Source organism: Ictalurus furcatus, chromosome 27 (genome assembly GCF_023375685.1).
Source record: "Ictalurus furcatus strain D&B chromosome 27, Billie_1.0, whole genome shotgun sequence".
In the NCBI taxonomy this organism is placed as follows: Eukaryota; Metazoa; Chordata; class Actinopteri; order Siluriformes; family Ictaluridae; genus Ictalurus; species Ictalurus furcatus.
In genome coordinates, this window is record NC_071281.1 from 6,854,955 (window position 1) to 6,880,593 (window position 25,639).

At 41.0% G+C, this 25,639-nt stretch overlaps 2 protein-coding genes across 3 annotated transcripts in view; one reads left to right on the forward strand and one right to left on the reverse strand.

Moving 5' to 3' along the window:
- The first annotated feature begins 15 nt into the window (after window positions 1–15).
- ctu2 (cytosolic thiouridylase subunit 2 homolog (S. pombe)) lies at window positions 16–12,049 on the forward strand. 2 transcript variants are annotated; one of them, XM_053616857.1, is made up of 15 exons: window positions 16–234; window positions 340–414; window positions 665–743; window positions 823–882; window positions 2,253–2,313; window positions 2,402–2,511; window positions 3,096–3,361; window positions 4,965–5,100; window positions 6,411–6,542; window positions 7,929–8,020; window positions 8,138–8,238; window positions 9,723–9,864; window positions 10,409–10,475; window positions 10,904–10,962; window positions 11,067–12,049. In XM_053616857.1, the coding sequence occupies exons 1-15, from the start codon at window positions 179–181 to the stop codon at window positions 11,128–11,130; spliced, it is 1,500 nt and encodes a 499-aa protein (XP_053472832.1). In that variant the 5' UTR covers window positions 16–178; the 3' UTR covers window positions 11,131–12,049. The 2 variants fall into 2 exon arrangements, with proteins under 2 accessions (XP_053472832.1, XP_053472833.1); XM_053616858.1 differs by lacking the exon at window positions 340–414 and having other exon boundaries at window positions 34–55.
- Window positions 12,039–25,639, reverse strand: part of piezo1 (piezo-type mechanosensitive ion channel component 1) — a 124,531-nt gene continuing 110,930 nt past the window's right edge. Inside the window, exons 34-51 of the mRNA XM_053616840.1 lie at window positions 24,991–25,166; window positions 24,075–24,190; window positions 22,638–22,781; window positions 22,100–22,358; window positions 21,506–21,694; window positions 21,129–21,387; window positions 20,850–20,964; window positions 20,529–20,676; window positions 19,151–19,365; window positions 18,379–18,537; window positions 17,773–17,920; window positions 17,148–17,336; window positions 15,131–15,223; window positions 14,856–15,028; window positions 14,639–14,761; window positions 14,463–14,542; window positions 13,486–13,681; window positions 12,039–12,816 (exon numbers count right to left, since the gene is read on the reverse strand). Coding sequence (XP_053472815.1) covers window positions 12,561–12,816; window positions 13,486–13,681; window positions 14,463–14,542; window positions 14,639–14,761; window positions 14,856–15,028; window positions 15,131–15,223; window positions 17,148–17,336; window positions 17,773–17,920; window positions 18,379–18,537; window positions 19,151–19,365; window positions 20,529–20,676; window positions 20,850–20,964; window positions 21,129–21,387; window positions 21,506–21,694; window positions 22,100–22,358; window positions 22,638–22,781; window positions 24,075–24,190; window positions 24,991–25,166 — 3,038 coding nt within the window. The 3' untranslated portion in view covers window positions 12,039–12,560. The remainder of the gene's footprint in view (window positions 12,817–13,485; window positions 13,682–14,462; window positions 14,543–14,638; window positions 14,762–14,855; window positions 15,029–15,130; window positions 15,224–17,147; window positions 17,337–17,772; window positions 17,921–18,378; window positions 18,538–19,150; window positions 19,366–20,528; window positions 20,677–20,849; window positions 20,965–21,128; window positions 21,388–21,505; window positions 21,695–22,099; window positions 22,359–22,637; window positions 22,782–24,074; window positions 24,191–24,990; window positions 25,167–25,639) is intronic.

Here is a 25,639-nt window from a genome sequence, read left to right on the forward strand (position 1 = left end):
GGAAGACGCGGAGTCAACGCGTCATCAAAGAGCGCCAATGTAGCTAGCATGTTAGGTAGTTTTATTAGTCGTTTTTAAAGTTTTTTATTATTATTTAAATGTGTAATTTCGGTATTATTGAGATGAAAGTGTATAGTTAATTCAGTTAAAAACAACAACAACAACAACAACGTTAATCATGTGTCAGGTTGACGAAGAGTACGATAGCGTCTTAGAACAAAAATCTCTGCCGGCGTGAGTTTATTTACATGAGATTTTAAGGTCATACAGGTTATAGATGACGGATATATCTTATGAAGGTATAACTTATATGGTGTGTTAAACCGTCTGTGATTCTAGGGTATCAAAGAAATGCATGAAGTGCAAAGAGGGCACTGCAGTGCTCATCATTCGAGTGGGAGATGCCTTTTGTAGGTAAATAGTGTCAAATTCAGTCTATCAGATGTAAAGTTGATCTACTATTGCCTCCACAACCGATAATGAGCCCTGGGGGAAGTGATTTTCCTGTTAACCTCATTCACATCCCAGTGCAGGATCTGGAATCTCTATAAAAACATCACCATGTGCTCAAAAGCTGTTGAAATCATCATCATGTGTAGTAAGGGTTTGTTTGTATTTATTTATTTATTTATTTATTTATTTATTTATTTATTTATTAAATTAGGGGCTGTTTCAAGGAGTACTTCAAACATAAATTCCGGGCCATGCTAGGGAAGAATCGTGTTATCTTTCCCGGAGAGAAGGCAAGCATAGATATAAAGCAAAAATGATCTTCTATGAATTTGACATGGACTATTTAAGTTATTGGTGACTATCTTTTAGGTGCTGCTGGCTGTTTCTGGAGGACCAGCATCAAGCTGCATGCTAGCACAAGTTCAAGAGGTAAGCAGTCATCAGCTATTTTCATATCACAATAACTGCTCAACCTTTAATAAATTTAGCTAGCTCAATTTTTTTGCCAGTCTATGAACATAAATAAAACAGTAAAAAAAAAAAAAAGCCATACAGCTAATAAGATATCTGCTATTGAATGCAAGTGTAGCTGTACACCGATTAACTATAACATTAAAACAACCTGCCTAATATTGTATAGATCCTCCTTGTGCTACTAAAACAGCTCTGACCCATCGAGGCCATCGAGACTCCACAAGACCTCTGAAGGTGTGCTGTGGTATCTGGCACCAAGACGTTAGCAGCAGATCCTTAAAGTTCTGTAATTTGCGATGTGGGACCTCTATGGATCGGACTTGTTTGTCCAGCACATACCACAGATGCTCGGTCGGATTGAGATCTGGGGAATTTGGAGGCCGAGTCAACACCTGGAACTCTTTGTCATGTTCTTCAAACCGTTCCTGAACAATTTTTGTATTGTGGCAGGGTGCATTATCCTGCTGAAAGAGGCCACTACCATTAGGGAATACCGTTGGCATGAAAGGGTTTACTTGATCTGCAACAGAGTTTAGGTAGGCGGTAGGTAACATCCACATGAATGCCAGGACCCAAAGTTTCCCAGCAGAACATTGCCCAGAGCATCACACTGCTTCCCTGGATTGCCTTCTTCCAATAGTGCATCCTGGTGCCATCTCTTCCCCAGGTAAGCGACGCACACGCGCCCGGCTGTCCACACGATGTAAAAGAAACCGTTATTCGTAAAACAAGACCACCTCCTTTCTTTGCTCCATGGTCCAGTTCTGATGTTCATGTGCCCAATGTAGGTGCTTTCGGCAGTGTACAGGGGTCAGCATGGGCACTACAGTAGTGCTTCTGTGAGATTGGACCAGACGGGCTAGCCTTTGCTCCCCACACGCACCAGTGAGCCTTAGACGCCCCTGACCCTGTCACTGGTTCACCTGCTGTCCTTCCTTGGACCACCTGTGGTAGTTACTAACCATTGCATACTGGATACACCCTACAAGACCTGCCGTTATGGACATGCTCTGACCCAGTCATCTAGCCATCACAGTTTGGCCCTTGTCAAAATCGCTCAGATCCTCATGCTTGCCCATTTTTTCCTACTTCCAATACATCAACTTCAAGACCTGACTGTTAACATGCTGTCTAATATATCCCACCTTTTGACCGGTGCCATTGTAACAAGATAATCAATGTTATTCACTTTCCCTCTCAGTGGTTTTAATGTTCTGGCTGATCGGTGTATGTCGTAAAATTAATTTCAGACACGTATCTAATATGAAATGACCACATCCATTATGCACCACCTCAGGTGACAGAAATGTCCACCCTGTTTGCAGGGTTTAAGTCGGGAGGCACCCAAGAAGTTAAGATTTATGCCTGGCATTATCTACATAGATGGTAATTACAGTTACAGTAATACTGCAACAGAATACAGTGTTCTCTTAGCATAATGAAGGTGTTTCAGCTAATCTGTTCTCTGAGCTAGAGGGTGGTGTGTGTGGTCAGAATGCTGAGGAGAGGGAGAAGGCTGTAGTTCAGTTGGAGAGTATCTTCAGAACAACTGGATTGCCGTACCACATCGTCCCACTGGAACAGGTAACGAGCCTCAGGAAAGAGACATTTTAAAGTGACCAGGGAGTGTATTTCCCCGCCATTATGCTAACTGGTTTTGAGTTTTGTAAAGGTAATTCCAGCATGCTTCTGCTCGCTGCACAATGGTCCCACTTCAGATATCAGGAAGCAAAAATGATCAGCATCTGCAAAAGATTTTTGGATGGAAGTTCTCTGACTCCGGTCATGTGCACTCCTGTTTTTTTTTTTTTTTTTTTTGTGTCACAACTCCTGAAACGAGCCTGTTCTAATTACAGTGCAGTCCCACATTACAAGTCTCTGTGCTTGTTAATGCTTTGATCTTTTATCACATCATTTGTTTTGGCCTCATTATTTCTGTTTTTGGAGCAAGACTGTCATTTCCATGTCTCCTTTCAGGCAGTTGCATCATCTTGTTCATTATCTCCTCTATTCCCAGATAGCATGCTTTTGATATTCGTATGCAATTGTTGCTATTGTCACTCAGAAACATAAGACGAAGCATTTGACCTTCATTCTTATTACCTTAGCAGTGTTTGAGTTTGAGCTGTTCTAACGACTGCAGTGTCGTGTTCGTGGCTGTGTCTCAGGTCTTTACTCTTCCCGAGTCAGTACTCAAGCCTGTGTATAGACGGGAGCAGCCCGGATCCAGCTATAAAGCAGCAGTGGATCAGCACATTCAGACTGAAGTAACCCAGGGCCATGGGAAGCCTACAGTGGAGGAATCCCAAGGTGCACTAGGCCAACTTAGCCTGCAGGCCTCCACATACAAGCTTGAACACAAATTGGCTTTGGAGGGACTCTTCTCCACTTTGAAAACCTTAACAGCCAAACAGGACATGCTGCACACCCTGAGGTGAGCTCTACTACACCATCTGCCTCATGACATTAAAGACATATAGCAGCTATTCATTATAATAAAGTATAACACATATAGTTACAATGGTAGGCGGACAAGCACCAAGACTTGTTGTGATTCACTATTGTAATTTTTCTTAGTCATATTTTAATTATTTTTTTCTGCCATTTTAAGATGTTTAGATATGTTCCAGAATAGAAAAATGCAAGGGCCGAACTCATTAACGTTCATTAATGAAAATGAAAGACTTTTATTATGGCACAAAATGTGTCCACCACCTTCATTCTTTCAGAAACACATTTTTCCGTGCTTCTTTTATATTATTTTGAAGGAATGTCTTTATAGTGTTCATGTTCTACATGATTAACTTACTTTAACCAGCATAAACATTTAAATTAAATTATTAGTGCATACACCCATCAGCCGTAACATTAAAACCAGGGAATACCGCCATTAGGGAATACTGCTGCTATGAAAGGGCGGACTTGGTCTATAACAATGTTTAGGTAGGTAGTACGTGTCAAAGTAACACCCACACATACATAAACCAAGAACAGGAGGTTGGGTGAACCCATAGCCTTCCCTTATGTTTTGTACCTGTAATATGTAACTTTCACCTGGAAATGTGGATGTAATGTACCTTTAATGAAGACTGAAAGTAGATAATTGAACTGTAATTACCTTTTAGAGTAAAGCCAGAGTAAAGGTAAAATATATGCACCTTACTAGGTAAAAAAAATACACACTAAAGATACATAAAGTGTATACTCGGGGGTACCACTCTAAGGACAAGGACTGGAGTTCAGGACCCTTTTTCCCTGAGAGTGTGCGGTCAGTATTGTAGAAGGCATTACAATCAATTCATGTTTAATATGAGTTTATTGAAATATCTGCATGGATTTTTGGTTCCATTTAAATGCACAAGAAACCTCACCTTTTTCTCCACCATAACTGCCTGTTTTAGTAGCAGTAATAATAGTGTGTTACACTTTACAAGGCCGTCTCGACCATCTATCCTTTTAGTACCCTATAAACATGACTTGCTTTTGGTGCTTGGCCCCTGTCATCGCTGCTTGCAGCTATATTTGCTCCTCTTTTTTTTAATTTAAATTTGCTATGTCCCAGTTGAAGCGAGTAGGTGGGATTTGTGAAGCATAAAAAGTTATTTCTGTATTCATCCTGTTTAATTCAGTTTCCATAAGCACGCCAGTCAAACACTGGAGCTGTGGAAGAATCACGTCAGAGACTTTAATAGCACAATAGTATGGCAGGTCTTTCTCCTTTTTCATTTTTCATCATTTATATTGCTGTCTCCACTCCACATTTCTCCCCATCTGCCGCCTCCCCCATCCCCCAAAATCCCCCATTGCCTTTCCTTGTCGGTGGCGTCTGAGTCATCTGGGAAAAGCAGGGCCTTGAGGTGTGCTCTGAGTTCAGCTCCAGTCAATAACTCTGAGTGCTTGCAAAGTTTAATGAAAACACAAAGTGATTGAGAGCATGTATGAGAAAGAGAGGCAGGGTTCGGACTTTCTGTAGGATCCAGAAGACCACTAAAGCTGCTCTGGGTATGGTAATCTGTAATGTGTGTGTGTGTGTGTAGGCAGCACCTGATACTGCACACTGCCCGAATAAACGGCTACACCAAGGTGATGTTAGGAGACAGCTGTACACGTCTGGCCATCAAGTTGCTCACTAACATCTCTCTGGGACGAGGGGCAGCTCTGGCAGCTGATACGGTAAACACACACACACAGACTAATTAAATAAGATTAATTAAACATCTTTGGTATTGCACTGGCACTACAAGGCTGATGTGCCTAACAAACAAGGGAACTTTATAGCTTACATTTTTACATGTGCAAACTGCATGTGTAAATCATCACACTCGCATCAGATTGTCTCAAACAGACTTGCTTATATGGTTTCTCACATACTGCTAGACACTTTTATAAAAATAGAAAACAGGACATTGCAGAGCAAAATAGAGGCGCATCAGCTGCTTTCGTCTGCAGACATAACGAATACTGCAAGCGTCTGAGATCTACGCGGAAGTGGAGAGATTTTGTGAACAAAGACTTAATTTGAGTTTTTTTTTTGCACAGAATTTTTAATTTTTGGGTGAACTATCCCTTTAACGCCTTAATTTTTCCACCCACAACCTTGTTTCAAAACCACCTCAGTTTGGTGTAAAATAAAAAAACATACAAAAGAACCCTGGCAACTCTGCTGGTGTGTTTGTGTCTCAAGGGGCATGTCTGAAGTACTGAGTAGAGTTTCATACCTGCGGCTATACAGCTATAACTCCCCAATCATTGTGTTGATTTTTTTAAAACCCAGATTGAATCAGCCAATGCTGTCTTGAGAGAGGGAGCGGGAGAGGAGAGGGAGAGCGAAGGATTGTGTCTGTCTTCATGTTTTTGTCTACATCGTCTGTGCAACGGCATACCATATTATACTAGTATGCTGGCATGCCTGTGTATTAGCTCATGAAAAAAATTTTATGAGAAACGGCCTACTTTATTATGCAGTCTGTTGAATGAATTGTTCGATGTTCATCGATATTGTACACCGTATCGTTACACTCGGGTAGGATGTGCAGCTCAAAGTTTGAAGACGGACGTTAATAAGTAAATACGTTTAGTGAAGTTGAATAAACTCCACTTCAAAAACCGTACCTGTAAAACAAGAGTCCATATAGTTTGTTACTTTACATAGTTGCCCATCGGTGGCTGTTTACAGGTTGTCTGTGATTTGTCTACATCTCTTTCAGGAAATGCTGAATATTACCTGGGATGTACTCAGGATTTTATGCATCATGGCATGATAAACTATAACACCAAAACATTGTCTCATTAAAAAATAACGTGTACTGCTCTGCAAAAGTAAACAACCACAAAAGTGAAACCATTGTCATAACGGCAGTTGTGGTTGTGTGTGTTCTGCCAGAGAGACATTATTAGGCCCTTGAGCAAAATCTGGAACTGCTTATTCTGTCTCGTGCCAGATACGGAGACATAGTAAATATCCATCCGTTTCTGTTTGCCAGGCTTTCTCAGACTCGCGGTACGGTGACGTGGTGATGGTGCGCCCCATGAGGGATTACTCCTCAAAAGAGATCGGCTTCTATAACCGGCTGTTTGAAGTACAGTCTGTCTTCATCCCAGGCCTGGACACCAAGGTGAGAGTTAAGCCGAACGCTCGCTGCAGCTTTTACTCTCAGGACCGAAGTTATTATACTTCAGTCTTGCAAATCTCTGCTATTACTCCCGGGCGTGATTACAGAATTTTAGCAAACACAGACCTGTCCAATACTAGCTTTCATTTATTTATTAGTAGTAAACATTGTATAAGGTGTTACTTCAGAAGTAGTAAGAATGTCCATGTGCTCAGGGAGTGTGCATGATTTTGGCCATGAGGTTTAATTGTCTACATTTATCAAACTAGCGAGGTGTGATGTTGGGCTATAAAGCAGAGGGAGGGACTGGACTCGGTGCAGCACAGTTACTTCCCCACTTTGTCTTTCTTACTGCTACAATGCCACAGACATCAGTGAAGTGTCAAGGCTCCGCAGTTTGGTTTTTCTCCAGTGAGCTACAGAAGGACGGCGAGGTGGCATCATTTATCAGAGCTCAGTTACAACACCCACCAGGTGCGCCAAAGCTGAAGGAAGACTTCATCCAGGCGAACACTGTCCATAGTAAATCACAGGGTAGTAGGCGTGTATGTATTACACAGTAACATTAAAGCTCTAGATAGTCAACAGAGTAGTGTGCACTACTGAAGCCACTGCTCTGGGTGCCAATATTTAAAGGTTAACACTTTTAACATATGTTTGGGAAAACCAGTCGGATGTTTCTCCGACTTAGTCCTGGCAAACAGGTTTTGGACAGAATTGGGTTTTTCTGCCTATAACATACTTCGATGCTTCGTTTTGAAGAAAGCGTAAATATATATTTCACCCAAACTATATGGATATGTTTATATTTATCTTTTTAATCTTGCCTTGGCTTTCTGCAAAGATAACGTTGGTTAAGGAGCCAGTTTAACAAAAACGTGGTGGTAAAAAGACTCCTCATTCTTTCTGTCATGCTTTCAGCTACTCGTTGAATGAAATTGAAATAAGCCGTGTAATCAGATCCCAGCTCTCGAAACGTCCTAGATGTTCCTGTGCCGCAGTCAGAATCAAATATTTAAAAGCAATTTTCTCCTTTTTCACCTTTGGGGGACTTTAAAATATTAGAACGTGACTAGTGGTTAGGATAAATACAACCAGAAGTGAGGAGTGTTAACGCAATAAGAAAAAAAAAAACAACTTTTAATGTGAAACTTGGTGTTTCAGGAAATGGGTCTGCATTTGGTTCTGTTTACGAATCTTTTTACGTTCCGTGAACGAATATAAAACTTGGCGTGGAAGCAGCAGTATGTGTGTAGGATGATGTCATCGTTTATCTGGGTCTTTATGATGTGTGTCTATGGAAACAGGAGGAAATGATCTCATCTAGCTTTCAGCCTTCTAGTTTCATTGATGTTGGCGTTTCGCTCTGCGTGCTTTTTTCCATATCAGACTGCTGATAAAGCGAGTATCCAGCGACTGACCGAGAGCTTTGTGGTCAAACTCCAGGCTGACTTTCCCTCCACTGTCAGCACTGTGTACAGGTAGTTATGACAAAACCTAACCGTTTCCAATCGGCTTCAAACGCATGCGGTGGTCTGTTTTTTGATTGCACATCCACGTGAGAGAGTATTTGATTTGAGCCACCGGTTTCTTTCTAGAACAAGTGAGAAGCTCCACACAGCGTGTCCTCCTCAGAGCTCTACCACAGAACCTGCTGCTAAGTGCCTCCTCTGCCTCTGTGCCCTCGACACCAAAGCAGGCAAGTTGCAGCACTAAACCCTGTTTTCACACCGTAGATATTTATCACCTCACAAAGCTTGAGTAGATGCTCCTTCTTCACGTGAGCGATCATTATTTCTTTTTGATCTCTATATCGTCATAACAACAGTTCCTATCTGAAGCATTTTATTATAGATTTTCTATATAATAGGTGGTCACATAGTGAGTTAAGGTAAGTACAGTTGAGGTGATCAGTTTACATACGCCTTGCAGAATCTGCAAAATGTCAATAATTAAAAAAAAAAAAAAAGAGGGATCATGAAAATTGCATTTAGTTTTTTTATTTAGTTCTGCCCTGAATAAGCTATTTCACATATAAACATATTTACTAAATAACTGAATTTACACAAATGAACCAGTTCAAAAGTTTACACACACTCGGTTCTTAATCCTGTGTGTCGTTACCTGGATGATCAGCGACTGTGTTTATGTTTTGTGAGAGTTGTTCATGAGTCTCTTGTTTGTCCTGAGCAGTTAAACTGCCCACTGTTCTTCAGAGAAATCCTCCAGGTCCTGCACGTTCTTTACTTTTCCAGCATCTTCTGCATATTTGACCTCTTTCCACCCAAGAGCCAGGGGGTGTAAACTTTTGAACAGGATGATCAGTGTAAATTAGTTTGTTTAAAAATCTTAATTTTTCATTTAGTCCTTCCCTGCAGAAGCGACATAAGATTTACATGTTTCTTAGAAGACAAAGTGATAATAATTTACACCCCCCTGGATCTTAATGTATCGTGTCGCCTTCTTGCGCATCAGTGAATGTTTGCACCTTTTGTAATAGTCGTGTACGAGTCCCTCAGTCGTCCTCAGTGTGAAAAGATGGATCTCAACATCATATAGAGACTGCTGGAAATGGGTCAAATATGCAGAAGATGCTGGAAAAGTAAAGAACGTGCAGGACCTGGAGGATTTTTCTGAAGAACAGTGGGCAGTTTAACTGCTCAGGACAAACAAGGGACTCATGAACAACTCTCACAGAACATAAACACAGTCACTGATCATCCAGGTAACGACACACAGGATTAAGAACCAAGCGTATGTAAACTTTTGAACCGGTTCATGTGTGTAAATTCAGTTATTATTGTGTCTTGTGGACTATATGTAAATATCTGTTATGTGAAATAGCTTCTTCAGGGGAGAAGTAAATGCTTTGCATTTTGCAAAGCATTTTCCAGCCTGTAATGGAGTGTAATCATACGAACATTAGTACCGTTTGTGATGTTTTTTTCGGGCATAATTTAAAACATTTTATATCACAGTATACATATAGTGTATATAAAGTGTCAAAAATGAAGTGTCCCACTGTCCATCATTCCTGTTTATATTCACCACGACTTTATTCTAAGTTGGCTCCGCCCACCTCACACTGCGTTCCTGTCTCTATAATTTGCCGGATTGTCTTGCAGCATTGCTGCCAGCATGAACACTGTGTAACAGTCAAACTGTCACTCCTTTTCTGTGTAGACGATGCCTCGGCGTGCCACGCCACACTGATGTCGGAGCAGCTGTCTCGGGGTACAGTGGAGAAAACTGGCCGAACTGATGCGGGCTGTTGTGAGGGGCAGAAACAAGCTTGTGGGGATGGAGGTTGCTGCTCCACATCCAGGTGAGTGGAACATCATTTCATTTTGGGGTTCACTCCAGGTCATGACAGCAAGGTGTGTGTGTGTGTGTATGCATATGTTATAGCTTAACACCACACCAGGAGCAACAGAACATGCATCTGATAATGAGACGAGACTCATTCTCTCCTCAGTCATGCAAATCACTGCTATTACTGACTGGTGTAATTACAGAATTTATCAGGCTGTGTGTGTGGACGTGTCAGCCCATCCCCCGTCTTTACTCTCTGTTAGATCTTGAAGGTAGAGAAGTGTGACAGCTGGCTATAAACCAGAGGGAGAGACTTTGCTGTTCTTGTTAATGCCACACTCTGTCTTTCCTAAGTCCGTAATGCCACAGATGTCAGAGATGCACGCAAGCTTGAATTTTTAGTTTCGTTGTTCATGTTACCGTTGTTTATCATGCACTCCTAACAGAATACATCACCCAAACTAACTAATATAATCAATGATAAACAAATGCTTGTATGGGCCTCTTACGGGTCGTTATTTATCCACTGATCCTGATGTTCTTTACTTGACAATCAGGGCTCCTGGAGCTACAGACCTGAGGAGTCTCCTGTGTTACAGCTGCAGACTGACCATTAAAGACATGGTGAGTAAACCTCAGCTAAAGCATGTCTGTACTGACAGAGCCTTTATTTAAACAAAAAAGTCTGCGTATTCAATTAAAAATCTCTAGGAATTCATTTCTAGGAATCACAGTGTAAAATACCAGAAATGTTTATATGATGCCAAACGGTCAGTCTTCCACTGAATGAAGCTGAAAATATGAGAACACTGCTCAAGAATCTGCTGGATTCGAAACCACAGCCAATTGTGGCTTAAATCAAATTCTCATTTCCTTTTTCCACCCTTGTTCAGATGGCGGAAAATGCTTCCTGCTCAAATTAGATATGTATATGTGGTTTCAATTTCAGCTGCTTGTCTTCACTACTAAGTGAGCAGAATTAGGAAACATGTCTCTAACACCCATTTTAAGCAGAAAGACACTCATCCACGCAGTTGATGTTTGTTTTGCAGACAGCGGTGGACTCCTTGCCGCCGTATATATCATCTGAGGCAGAGAAACGCCAGAGGAGGTGAATAAAGCTTAAATAATAGGGTGGTTTTTTTTTTTTTACTTAAAATGGACTCTCCTTTGCTCAGTATGATGATGTATGATCTCTCTTTTGTTACCTCATAGGGCTGCGATGAAGAAGGAAATCGGCGAGTTCCTATTAGAGGACGGAGGCGCAGATGACGAATAGCTGGCCGGATACGGTGTTTATTTATCGTATCAGCCAAGCGAAGGTCACGGTTCAGTGACGTACACCATGAGGAAACGTTTGGCATTTTATTGCACAGATGGCTTTATACAAGACCATTTTATTTAACTACATATCGACCTCTGTTTTATATCAATTTGATTTTGTTGAACTGAATAAAATCCAAACCCAGTTCTGCACTATCTAACTGGTTATTATGAAAGTACATGATGTTTTATTGATCACTTTTTATTATGGCAATAAACTGCAGCATTTTTATGGCATGTACTGCTAGCCAATGCTTTATGAAGGGTAAAGGAAGGCAGGAATCATTATGCAGATGTGTATCGCTGATTTTAATGATAGATTTGGTAAATTTGAAAAATGGCTGTCACCAAGAATTTTCAATAATCACATTTTTGAAAGTAGAAAATTACGAAAATATGAATAAATATAAAGCAGAAAGATCTTTTAAAAGACATTTAACCTGTATAGTAAACCCTCCAGCCACCGTTGATTTAGTTAGTTGGCACAATTGTAGCTAAATGGCAAAGACAAGTGAAAATAAATGTGTAGAATGACACTGTCCATAAAACATCATGTAATAGTCATGTAATATGGCAGTTTAGACAGATTTTATCTAAAGTGTCATTTCGTTTGCAACATGACAGCTGTTTAAAAAAACAAACAAACAAACAAAAAAACACAACTTAGTTTCCTTCTTTAGTTTTGCACTGGAGCTATAAGGCTAAGTAGCCAACAAGTAATGAGTCTTGTCGTACCCAAAATGTTTGCCTGTAAATATGTCTCAAGTTGCATCCAGTTGATCAGTGATGTGGTTTAGAACCCACTGTGATGTACTATAATCCATAAACATGAACAGGAGGTGGGCGAACCCTAACTTTAACCCCCCCCCCCCCCCCCCGAATAACCATTTTAAACATGTCTTCCTGTGTGAAACATTCCATATGTAAACAGATTTAGGTTAATTTTCATTATAGCAGGAGTACATTACAATAGTGTTTGTCACTGAGGGACAGAATTGGGACTAGGTATAAGGTCACATTCACTCAGTAAGGCTGTTCAGGCCTCAAATGTTGTCTGAAATGTCTCCAAATACAGCTCTGCCACAATGCACAGAAATCTACAAACCACCAGCTAGTGTCAGTTTCAGAGCCCAACGTCCCCTTTGTCTCATACACACGGTCAACACAGCTCAGCAGCGTTAGGAATAAAAATTGCCATGGACTCTGTGCTCATTAAACATTGTTACAGCCGTTTAATGACTTGGAAAAGTCACAGCTGAGAATTCACCCTGAAGCGCCGCTCAACCAGCGGGATCCAAAAAAAGGCCTACAGGGAAATGCTTTACGTAGGCCAGTCCTGCACCAAGCGATGCTGCTAAAAGGCCATTTAGTTAGAAAAGTGGGAGTCTAGTTGTCGTCCTTCTCCCTGGTCCATTTGATCATCGTCTCTGGCGATCGGTAGAGGAAGATTAGTTTGGAGTAGAGCTCTTCCTCTAGCTCCAGTTCGCCTGTCTCGCGCACCAGGAAGATGTCCGTGCACAATTTGAGGATGCGGTCGACGCACGGCAGCTCCTCGAACATGATAGAGTGAGAGATCTCGCTGAAGAAACCACGCACAAACTTACCGATTACCAGCACCACAGACACGTACAGTCCCATGATCCTGCAGCAGGGGAACAAGAAGCGCTAACAATTATGTCCTGATTATAAAAGAGAGTAAAAAGAACAACATGGATAGTAATGTAGAAGTGTGTTTCCACTGCTGGAACCTGTTCAAGAACTCAGTTTGAACCAGGACTGGACACTGATTGGTGAAGCACATTACTAAAGCAGGTTTATATCAGAGGTGGCTTGGCGTTGCCGTGGAAGATTGTAAAGTTATGAATGTAAAATATAGCCTGAGTGTGTGCGCATCAAGCTGTAAAAAAAAAATAAACAAATAGAAAATATATTAAAGTTCTTGTTTGTTTTAGAAACGGTTCTGGAACCTCAGTGGAAAGACACCTCTCACAGGAAAGTCCTGGTTGCTACCTTTAATGCGTTATTATATATAATATGTTGGTCAAACTATCAAACTGTATTTCATACAAAGTCATGAAGACTAGCTGAAGTCAGTGGTTCTTTAGTTCCCGAATGGCACATTGCTGCACAATTTAGCATTTCTCCTAATCCAGAACTCCGGATTCATCTCAACTACTATTCCTAGACCATGTCAGAGCAAGAAAAACTCAAAACTCTACTGCACCATGTCTCTCCAGGGCTGGATTTAATGAACACTGCCTCAAGACAGCTTTCGTGTTGTCTTACTTCACTGCACACTGGTGCTCCTTACCCGTATCCAGCCAGGAAGCCCAGACTGGGCGGGCTCACTTTGTCATTAAAGATGACCATGGGTAAAACTCCACAGGCCCCTGCAGACACATCACAGTCTGCAATGCTGATGTCCCACCACTCCTGAGCTCCGGTGCCGTTCAGAGAGCCATCCCTCATCAGAGAGAGCGTCACATCCTGATAGCCCTCCTCTTCTCCTGGCACAAACAACAGCAGCACATCAGCACATGGGTCCAAGCAGCTCATGACGTACTTTAGTTTATAATGGTAATGTGGATAAGAGTGAATGAAGTATGGAGGAAACATGTTTAATGGCAATAAATCAAATATTTTAGGAAGCTGTACTCTCCTGTCTTCATTACATTCTCGCAGCACTGTCAGCTATGTGTCATCAGTCCACTATTTTACTTTCACTGATCCATCCATCAATCATTCTATCCATCCTACCATTTAAACATATTTTAGCGGTCCAAAAACATCCATTCATCTATCAAACCATCTATCAAGCTTTCCATCCATCCAAGTACACTTTCTCTATGTTAAACGCTTTTATCCATCCATCCAAAAACAATTATCCATACATTTATTCATCTATCTAAGCATAATATTTATCTAAAAAGTATACCCTATCTACCCTATCCACCAAACCATTCCATCCATCCATCCTTGCTCTATAAGACATTTATTCACAAATTCATCCATCTAAGCATCTGTCGAAAAAGGATCTATTCATCTATCCATCCACCAAACCATCTATCAATCTTTCCATCCATCCACCCAACCAGCTGTTATCTATCCCAAAAGCTTTTCCTCCATCCATCACCCTAAAAAACAACAATCCATCCATACATCTATTTTATATGTAAAACGCATCTATCTAATAAAAATAAAACTGACCCTATCCTGTTTTCTTCATCATTAGCAGTATTAGTATTGTTTGCTGTTGCTTTTGTCTTTCTGTAAACACAATACACTTACCATCATAGAGCTGGCTGACGGGCTTGGCTTCAGCTCCGTTTGGGGCTCTAATGTAGTTGGGGAACATGTGTGGTACTCGACTAATAGGGGACAGACAATGAACCGCATAATGAACTAAAAATACTGTAAGCACAAACACAAACATGTAGATGGCTAATCATTCTGTCAACACTTACACTGGCTCAGTGCGATTTCCCAGCAGCAGTGAGGCTAGGTTGGCTCTCACAGGATCTCCAGGTTCCAAACTAATGGCGTACTTGTCATAAGTGTTTTCCACTGTTCCACCCTTCCCCAAGTCCCTTTACCATACAGACAAAGGCAGACACAAAGTAATATAACTGTGTATAATTCGAAGCATGTATGCTATAGGGAAGCTGTAATGCTCTCGCTGACCTCTGGAAGTTCCAGGCCAGCCGCAGTGTCATGTCTGCCGGGCTGTTCAGCAGCTCCTTAATAACTTCCTGTCGGCTGGGAGGGCTGATTCTCCACACTGAGCCTGAACTGCCATCAATGTTGGCTGTTACGATGTCTTCGTAGCTGTACAGCGTTATGAACTGCATGGCCACCTGTGTGAAATACACGAGTTGCAATGTAAAATTATTATACAATTAAACAGTGTCCAGTCATGACTGGGTTATACAGAGGACAGACGAACTACAAACACTCACTGCGTTATTTCCAAACTGCTCTGTGAGGCGGTCATAATCCTTTTCAGTGAAAGGCTGTATGGACTGCTGCTGCACACTCATGGTAAACAGGGGCTGGAGAGATAGGCAAAATGTTCAGTTTACTTTATGGATGATTAACACTCAAAATATCCAGAACTAATATCATCCAATAAACAGGAGCAAAATTACTGCCCACTTCACCAATATTCTTCCCAATTCACACTGGTTCAGTCGGCAGATCAGTTTTCATTAACTTTATACATATGCTGGCATTAGCTGCAGAATGTTGATCTATGTTGAGGAATGTTGGTGTGTACCACTGAATATTAGGGTTTCTTTGCTGAGGATTTTCGTGTGTCCTTGAATGTTAGGGTTTGCTTGTTGGAGAATGTTGGGGTGTGTTCATAAATGTTAGGGTTTGCTTGTTGGAGAATGTTGGGGTGTGTTGATAAATGGTCGGGTTTGCTTGTTGGAGATGTTGGGGTGTGTTAATAAATGTTAGTTTGTTTGTTGGAGAATGTTGGGGTGTGTTGATAAATGTTCGGGTTTGCTTGTTGGAGATGTTGGGGTGTGTTAATAAATGTTAGTTTGTTTGTTGGAGAATGTTGGGGTGTGTTGATAAATGTTAGGGTTTGCTTGTTGGAGAATGTTGATAAATGTTCGGGTTTGCTTGCTGGAGAATGTTGATAAATGTTCGGGTTTGCTTGTTGAAGTATGTTGATAAATGTTCGGGTTTGCTTGTTGAAGTATGTTGATAAATGTTAGGGTTTGCTTGTTGAAGTATGCTGATAAATGTTAGGGTTTGCTTGTTGAAGTATGTTGATAAATGTTCGGGTTTGCTTGCTGGAGAATGTTGATAAATGTTCGGGTTTGCTTGTTGAAGTATGTTGATAAATGTTAGGGTTTGTTTGTTGGAGAATGTTGGGGTGTGTTGATAAATGTTAGGGTTTGCTTGTTGGAGAATGTTGATAAATGTTCGGGTTTGCTTGTTGGAGAATGTTGATAAATGTTCGGGTTTGCTTGCTGGAGAATGTTGATAAATGTTCGGGTTTGCTTGCTGGAGAATGTTGATAAATGTTCGGGTTTGCTTGCTGGAGAATGTTGATAAATGTTCGGGTTTGCTTGCTGGAGAATGTTGATAAATGTTCGGGTTTGTTTGTTGAAGTATATTGATAAATGTTAGGGTTTGTTTGTTGAAGTATGTTGATAAATGTTCGGGTTTGCTTGCTGGAGAAAGTTGATAAATGTTCGGGTTTGCTTGCTGGAGAATGTTGATAAATGTTCGGGTTTGTTTGTTGAAGTATATTGATAAATGTTCGGGTTTGTTTGTTGAAGTATGTTGATAAATGTTCGGGTTTGCTTGCTGGAGAATGTTGATAAATGTTCGGGTTTGTTTGTTGAAGTATATTGATAAATGTTCGGGTTTGTTTGTTGAAGTATGTTGATAAATGTTCGGGTTTGCTTGCTGGAGAATGTTGATAAATGTTCGGGTTTGTTTGTTGAAGTATATTGATAAATGTTCGGGTTTGTTTGTTGAAGTATGTTGATAAATGTTCGGGTTTGCTTGCTGGAGAATGCTGATAAATGTTCGGGTTTGTTTGTTGAAGTATGTTGATAAATGTTCGGGTTTGCTTGCTGGAGAATGTTGGGGTGTGTTGATAAATATTAAGGTTTGTTTGTGGAGGAACGTTGTGGTGCTCATTAGTCAACATTGGGTTTGTTTGTTGAAAAAGGCTGTGTGTTGGTGGGTGTCAGGGGGTTAAATGGTAAAATGGTCTGCACTTATATTGAGCTTTTTAACCTTAGCAGTTCTATAAAGTGCTTTACGCTGGTTCTCATTCACCCATTCAGCATCTTGCCCAAGGACATTTCGGCATGTGGAGTCATGTGGGCCGGGAATCAAACCGCCAACCTTACGATTAGTGGACAACCCGCTCTACCACCTGAGCCACAGCCGCCCGGTTAGTGTTTGATAGACTTTAATGAATTCCTGTTAATGATGTTTTGACTTCATTACCTCATAGCCTCCCAACTTGACGGTCACAGTTACATCCACGGGATGATTGACCACACCCACAACTGATCTGACCAAGGAGATGAAGAGTAGGGGGAACCAAATTATGCAGATGAGGAAAAAGATGATGAGCCCACCCATTCCATACTTCACTATCTTCTTCTTTTTCTGGCCCTTCGGTTGAGGATATTTCTGGAAAGAAAACATGATTATACAACAATATTTTGATTTGATATCAGTCTGTCATGTGTCTCCAGTAAAGGGACATTTATAATATGTCCTGTTCCTATGAAACCATTTTTTAAAATAAGGTGTTAATTAGCCAGTGGTTTGAGTCAGGTTCATTTAACGCAGAAAAAAAGGCTTGTGCAGTTATATTGTTGGATCAAGCCTATTAGCCAAAGACAGTGAAACAATGGCACTGACAGGTTTAGGTGTGACTCTGTCTCTCTGTTTTTTTTGCTATAGCTTAGTTGCACATGTTTTGGTCAGATGGTACAATCTTACACAGACAAAACACAAAGCAAGCGTTTATGTTCCTGCCAGCTCCTTTAACAGGATAATTCAGTGAACCAGCTAGGATGAGCAGAACCCTAATCAACACACAAACGTTGATGTGCCTCCCTACCTTCTCAGTCTCTCGACTGCACTTTATGATGAAGATGTTGGCGTAAATGTCCTCCACACACATCCAGTTAGAGAGAGAGAGAGTGGTGTCGGTCCAGACCCAGTCCATTACAGCCCGAAGCTCCACCAGAAATGGAACCAAGCGGAACCTGGGAGCAACATAGAGGCATACATTATAAATACTTCATCGAAATACCTCAATAATAACCAAGACAGTAACGGAGAAGAATGAGGAAATGGCATTACTTCTTGTTGAAGCAGCATTACTACTGTCATTACTTTATATTATTGACTGTAAAACCTAATTACAGACCAGTTCTATTTAGTCAACATGTCATGGCATATTTCATATAATGAGGGTCACTGTAATCTTTCACAATTGCTGTCCATGGCACATTTGCACCAAATCCAATTATGCTACCTTGAATTAGGTTCTGTAAAATGGCACGCTCTGACTGCCTTCTAGAAGCTGAAATGAAAGCTGAAATGTGCTCAAAGACTAGCTGAACATTACCAATGCAGCTGCAACCGCCGTTAAGCTCTACAGCTCCTGCCAGCCTCTTTGACAGGTGAAAAATATTTCCGTTATAATTATGCAAAGTCTCACCCTTGGAAGAGGAAGAGGTTGAGGTGGTTGTACTTCTTAGTGAGGAAGTTTCCAAGGATGCGAGTAGGGTAGCCACAGCGAATCTGATATGCAGACAGAGTGAAGTAGATGCACTTGACAATGTACCAGAGCTGGGCCACAAAGTTCTGGCTGAACATCCTGCACAGATGAAGAGGAAAGAGAAGTAGCGTCTTTCTTTCTTTTTAAAGTTCAGCAAAGAGAAATTCTGAAGAGTAAAATCTACATTAAAGATAAAAATCTACAGGGATTCTCTCTGAGGCGTTCTTTTTCAAATATTAAGTGTTTCATTTCATCCTGTTTACATTTATACATTATTTGAAAAGGAAACTGCATCAAGATCAGAACATGTTCTCCTGAAATGATTTCATGAAATCTTACCCATGATCATTTACTCTGGGCAATCTAACAAACCTCACGTGAATTTATCAAGTAATGAACCAGCTCTTAAATAAGGGCAAGAGAAAAGATTTTGGTTACATTTATAGCATTAATATTCACTAAACATGTAAGCAGAATCATTAGAGAATATCTGTCCTAATATCTGTCTTTAATAAACACTTATATATCAGCTCTGTATCTAAAATCTCTCTGATTTATTACAGATAATTGTGACCCAAATGATGTGTTTTCACGTGTCAATCGGGGTCATAGTTATCTGCTATTTTAGTTTATTTTAATCCCAAGCACATTCACTTGTGTCAGTCAAGGCATAACTAACATGTAGCAAATAAGTTATAGCTCAAGCCCTTACCTCTCAGTGACTGCAGGCAGGATGAAGAACATCCAGATGTGGATGCCCAGTACTAGGATGACCTGGAAGATGAGTTTTCCGAGCAGGGCCTTGCGCAGGTAGAGAGCGCGGTCGATCACCATGGTGCTGAACTGGATGAGGAGCATGACGAGGAACGCTTCGGGGACCTGGTCATCTGAAAGTGAGGTGGCGATGTCTGCAGCGGCCGAATGTTTCTGGGACAAAAATCCCACACACTTCAGCCCTCACCTGCTCATCACACTGCAGCTTGTTTTTACTCACTTTTCAATTGAAACCTGTCAATTTTATGCGAACTGCTAAAAAACCCCCGAACCCCCTGCCCCCAAAAAAACATTTCTCTAAAGGCTTATGGAAAGTCAGTAAGAATTTCTATTTTTTCTATCTATAAAAAATTCCTATTAAAGGTTGGTGATATATTTATACTGCAGCACATCAATATTAATAAATGTAATAAGTATATAAGTGATACATTGCACTTTACGATACATTTTTGAGTATTACAGGTATCGTTAGCACTTTGCCCGAGATGAGACCTAGTGCAATTCCCGATACATTATCAGGACAGTCCTAGTATCTGGAGCCAATAAAAACAACAAAGAAAACAACATATTGAAGCTTCTTTATCCAATGACATGCTGACACTGTTTTAACAAATCTAACAAATCATGTGGCTCAGCTGCGATACTCACTGGCTACTTTATTGGGAACTCAGCCAATCACGTGGCAGCAGCACAATGCGTAAAATCATGCAGAGACGGGGCAAACTGAAATTGGATATTGGGACTTGAAAAAGATTGCCTGGTATTCTAGCAATTTTTACCGATCCAGTTTCACTGAGTCTGTGCTCAGTGTAGCTTCTGTTGTGGAAGTGCACCCTCCTCAAGGTTTAGCAGGTTGTGCATTCTGAGATGCTTTTCTGCTCTCCGTGGTTGTAAAAGGGCGGATATTTGAGTTACGTAGCCTTCCTGTCAGCTAGAACCAATCTAACCGAAATATTTCCGCCGGCAGAACTGTCGCGCTAGATATTTTTCGTTTTTCGCACTATTCTGTGTAAACTTTCGAGACTGTTGTGTTTGAAATTCCCAGATCAGCAGTTTAAGAAATACTCAGACCAGCCCATCTGGCAGCAACAACCATGCCACAATCAAAGTCACAGAGAGCACTTTTCTTTCCTTCATTCTGATGTTTTGTGTGAACAGCAACTGGAGTTCTTGACCTGCATCGGCATGATTTTATGCATTGTGACGTTGCCACACGATTGGCCGGATAATTGCCTGAAAGAGCGAGTGTACAGGTGTTCCTATCAAACTGATCAGTAAGCGTACGGTATATAAACACTAAACACATTCGTACTCACTCCAAAAGCCCAGAAGCCAAACACGATGACGATGAAGTCCACCACATCAGTGAGGAACATCAGAGCGTAGACATCAGTGGCAGCTCGGTACTCAGTATGCAGGATGTTCTGGATGAACGTCTGTGCTGGTTTATAAGTATTCATCACTCTGAAAGAGAGACAGAAATGAAAGAAAGAGAGAGGAGTGGATACACTGTATTCATAATGGTTTTACATTTTTAAACAGTTGTTTAATAATTAAGCATTATTAAGCAGTTGTTTTAAAGCATCATCTCAACTGGGCCAATCAGTACAGAGTAAATGAACAAGAGTTTTCCTTACACAGAGATGAAAAAACCTTTGAGTTTTTCTCCAAAAGCCTTTAGCTTTTCACTGGCTTCCTTTCTGCGCTGGCCCTTGGCCTTCTTCTTCTTCTTGGTTTCTTTTGCTGTGGCATCTGGGACAGATAAAAGACTACTTTATAGTTCTTATGAAGTAACACATACAACTTCATCAAAGTGTGTTAAAGCAACAGAGCAGGCTGAAAAAATGACGTGTACTGTTTTCCCTTCATGCCAAATGTAGTCAGTGTGGTCTCTGACGTTTACTTATTTACATTACCTTTGTCTGAGGATTTCTTTTTGCGGAGGCGCAGAAATCCCCCTTTTTTCTTGGGCTCTTCGGGTTCAGGTGTTATTTCTGCATTTGGATTCTCCTCAGGCTCAGTCTGGGTCTCTGTCGTTATGTCTGTTGGTGACTCGGCCTCATCAGGCTCAGCAGTTTTGTCCTCTATCATCTCTTCAACTTTCTTCTTCTTCTTCTTCTTCTCCTCTGTACTCTTCTCCTCCAGAGGCCCCTCCCGGTCCCACAGCCCGTAACGCTGAGAAGGAAAGACCCAGAAACTCTGAACTAAAACGGTCACCCAAATAGAAGACTGAACAGTTCCTGAGATGTGAGCGACACATGCCCTGTTGGACAGTGGGAAGGGCTTGGGTTACCTGGAGCAGAGAGCGGTGGAAGAAAAGGGCCAGAAGCTGTAGCAGGTCATAGCGGATGTAGTTGTCGGTCTTATCCAGGCCGAGGATCCGTGGAAGAAAGTAGGGCTTGTTCTCGTTTAGTTTCAACTCGTATTCACTGTTCCAGGGGAAAAAGCCAAACTGGAACAGGTATTTGACCACCACCATGACCTTAGAAAGACAAGGACAGACAGAAACAATGTCTAATTTATTCACATCCAGTGCAAAATATTTTTGACCTAATGCTAAGATGTTATAAATCATCAAGGAAAACGATGGACTGATAAATCAACCTTCCTTCAAAAACAAAGGATTTGCGGGACTCTTTGAACCAGTGAATAAAATCTCAAAAGCTTGTAATGTATTATTGACTCAATACTGTTAGTGTTATTTAATGAACTCTGATGATTTACTATACACGTAGTATACGTGCTTGGATTGAGAATTGAGTCCACACTGGCCAGAAAACAACCCTCCGCTGATAGTGCTGATAAAACATTTTAATATCTACTGATCTGTTTACAACACAGCACAGCGCAGCACAATAGAGGTTGATCCGATCTGTGTGCTCCCCACCTCTGTGTAAACTATGGCAGTCATCCAGAACCTCTTAGAGGTCCGCGGCACTGACAGCATAGCCCACAGGAAGATTAGGATGGGCAGCACCAGTGATATGACGGAGGCCGTGACCACGTTGTTCAGCACGATGATGAAGTAGCACACGAGCTCCGAGTGGCCAGCCACGACGTTACACAGCGCAAAGATGAGCTTAAGCAGCCGGTTCTGGGAGGCGTAAAACTCCCGACTCTGCACCAGCTCCTCAATAGCGTAGTGCCTGGAACAGAACAAACACAGGCATAAATATGCATACAAATCTGTAATTTTAGTTAGTTTTGCCATGTTCTTTTTGGTTTAAAATGCTGCTTTGGCACTCTAGAACTCTGGCAGGGATAGACAACTACTCAAACATCCTGTAGGTTAAAGAATTGGAACAAAAACAAGATATTTTGTTCGTCTCATAAGCAGTGTGTTTTGTCATTACAGCTGAGAATTGCTTAATTTTTTTCCCAGTAGTGTTTAAAGTGCATGTGTGGGGGTGTGCTCCGAGTCCTACCTGTCTGAGAGCAGTTCGCTGGCTGTTCTGGATTTCCGTTGGTGTATTTCTAACTCCAGCTCTATAGTGGGCTGGGAGCACAGTGTCATGCTGCTGTGGGCTCGTGGATCCTCAGACTCAATGATGTCATCCAGCTCATCAGCACTACAGAGAGAGGAGAAGGTCAGATAACAAAATTTGACTGCACTATCATCAATGTGACTAAAAGTAGAATGACAAAAACAAAAATGTGCAAGCATTGCTCGTGTTCTTGTGTTAAGCCTAGTGAAGATACATTTTGAAACCTGTCTGGAGTAGTTAATCAAGATGACTAGACTTTCAAGATTACACCAGACATTTGGTTTAAACAACTCAGAACATGGCACTTTTTGTTTGCACCCACTGTCATCAAAAACATTCAAACATGTGACTAACAGGTGTCCCTTGCTGCCCAGGTGTGCCCTGTAAGATTGATTATTTAAGCAATTAATAGCTCCGAATATCTACTCTTGGTTTGAGTCACTAGTTTTGCCTGTGAAGACTGCATTTGTTGTTAAAAAAGGTATAAACCAACATGAAAAACAGAGAGCTGTCTATGGGAGAAATGCAAGCCATTTTGAAGCTGAGAAAAGAGGGTAAATCAAATCAGACCCATTGCACAAGCATTGGGCATGGCCAATACAACAATTTAGAACGTCCTGAAAAAGAAAGAAACCTCTGGTGTACTAACGGCTCATGATCCAAAACATACAAGCTCATCTGTGAAACATGGTGGAGGTAGCGTCATGGCTTGGACTTGCATTGCTGCTTCTGGAGCAGGCTCACTAATCTTTACTGATGATGTAACTTATAATGGTAGCAGCAGAATGAATTCAGGAGTCTACAGAAACACTCTGTCTTCCAATTTATGCATCTAATTTAATCAGGAGGAACTTCATCATGCAAATAAAGAGAAGGTTTTAGAACTTAACCCAGCTGAGCATGCATTTCGCCTCCTGAAGAGGAGACTGAACGGAGAATCCCCCCAAAACAAACAACAACTGAAAGAAGTTGTACAACCTGGAAAAGCATCAGAAAAGAAGAATGCAACAGTCTGGTGATGTCAGTGGGTCGCAGGCCTGATGCAGTTATTACAAGCAAAGGATACGCAACCAAACATTAAGTGTTATTTACTTTAAGACTATCAGTTCCTATAATTTTGGGTGTTCCAAAGGTGCCATGTTGTAAGTTGATTAACACGTCTAGATGTAAATATGAAGCTGGAATTCTGATCTATGGTCTCTCTTTTGATCTCAAACTCAAATGTCTTCAGTGTATAGCATAAATACAAGCCTTGCTATTCCAATACTGGAAGGAACTGTGTATACACACACACACACACACACAAGCACATGGACACACACACACAGTAAAACACCCGTTTGTAATACGGTGAGGTGTAGTGTAGATGAGACCCACCTGGCAGTACGGCTGATGTTAAGAAGATCCGTATCGGTCTCATCTAGACACGTGTCCAAAGTGAGGCTTTCACTGTCCTCAGACAGCTGGTCATCTGTGGGCTCGCTTGCAGGCCCCTACACAACACACACGGTATTTCATGCCATAAAGTTAACGTACTATAATATACAGTACTGTGCAATAGTCTTAGGCACATGCAGAGAAATTCTGTACAGCAAACATGCCTTCAAACATAATGAAATGAAATGTTTCTACATAAAAAAAATACCAAAAAGAGCAGTAAACAGAAATAAATGAAACAAAGTCGATATATGGTGTGACGACCCTTTGCTTTAAGGTCTCAGGTACAATGTGTGCAGTTTTATAAGGAAATGAGCTGCACGTTTTATTGAGCATTTTGCAGAACCAGCCCCGGTTCTTCTGGAGATTTTGACTTTCGTGCAGGCTTCTTATTTTTACAGCAAAACCCAGCAGCCTTCATTGTGTTTTTTGTCTGAAAAGTGTCTCTTATGTAATATTCTGCTTTCTTTACTGACATACAAGCATTTTCCTGTAACATTTAATTTTGTGCTGGAAAAGTCATTTTTGGGAATCTAACCTTTTTTTGTACTGACATGATAATGTAGGGTTAGGGTTAGTTAAAAAAAAAAAATGTTCCAAAAAAAAGAAAAAAAAAAAGGTGCCTAAGTCTTTTGCACAGTACCGTGTATGTTCAGCCATGACAGCCCACAGTCTTTTCATAACCAATGCACTGTAAGTACATGACTTTATTTGTGTCACTGTATTGTGCTTTCTGTTTTACCATGATCCAAAAGCATTGAAATTTTATCCCACTCCACTGTGTGTGTGTGTGTGTGTGTGTGTGGATGGGATGACCACAACTATGTAGTATTTGTGCAGATGTGTTGTGTCTGACCTGGTTGACGTTGTGGATGAGCAGGTAGCGTTCCTCACACAGGACAGTTGATGTGTCCACGTACTGCTTGGTGAGCAGGTTGAGCCATAGTGTGAAGCTGTCCACCATGGCCAAGCACAGAACCCAGAGGAACTTCAGCACGTCCAGGATCCGCTGCACTGTATCGCGGCCAGAACCTGCGACAGCAGCAGAGGAAAGTGATGAAAGTTACAAAACCTTATAATCGTGATACTGTGATGAATTAACTTGCAGCATGACCCACCTCTATTATTACTCACTGTAGCAAGTCACTTAATCTTAAAATCGCACATATTGAAAAATACTGAATAATTTCTTTCAGTTTATTCTTATTCTATTTATATTCTTTTACTTTTGATGCAACGCAGCTGTAGTGATACTTTTTTAAACAAACATCAGCAAAGATCAATATCATGATATACTGTGCATCATAAAAATATTGTTCTTGTTCACAAATGTATTGTAATGCATGTTTAACATTCCTATAACATCATATCCCTATAACATTCCTATAGCAGAGCTCATGTGAGAGACCTTGATAGGAAAGAGCAGAATGAGTCAGTGAGTCAGATTTAGATTAAGAATCATCTTTGCCTCATGACTCACTAGTGATACTAACATTAATGTAAGC

What these genes read in the sequence shown, in the direction of transcription:
- ctu2 (XM_053616857.1), top strand. Translation starts at nt 179, where the DNA reads ATGTGTCAGGTTGACGAAGAGTACGATAGCGTCTTAGAACAAAAATCT. An exon ending in ACATCGTCCCACTGGAACAG is followed by an intron (nt 2,512 to 3,095) that starts GTAACGAGCCTC and finishes GCTGTGTCTCAG; the next exon opens with GTCTTTACTCTTCCCGAGTC. An exon ending in ACTGTCAGCACTGTGTACAG is followed by an intron (nt 8,021 to 8,137) that starts GTAGTTATGACA and finishes GTTTCTTTCTAG; the next exon opens with AACAAGTGAGAAGCTCCACA.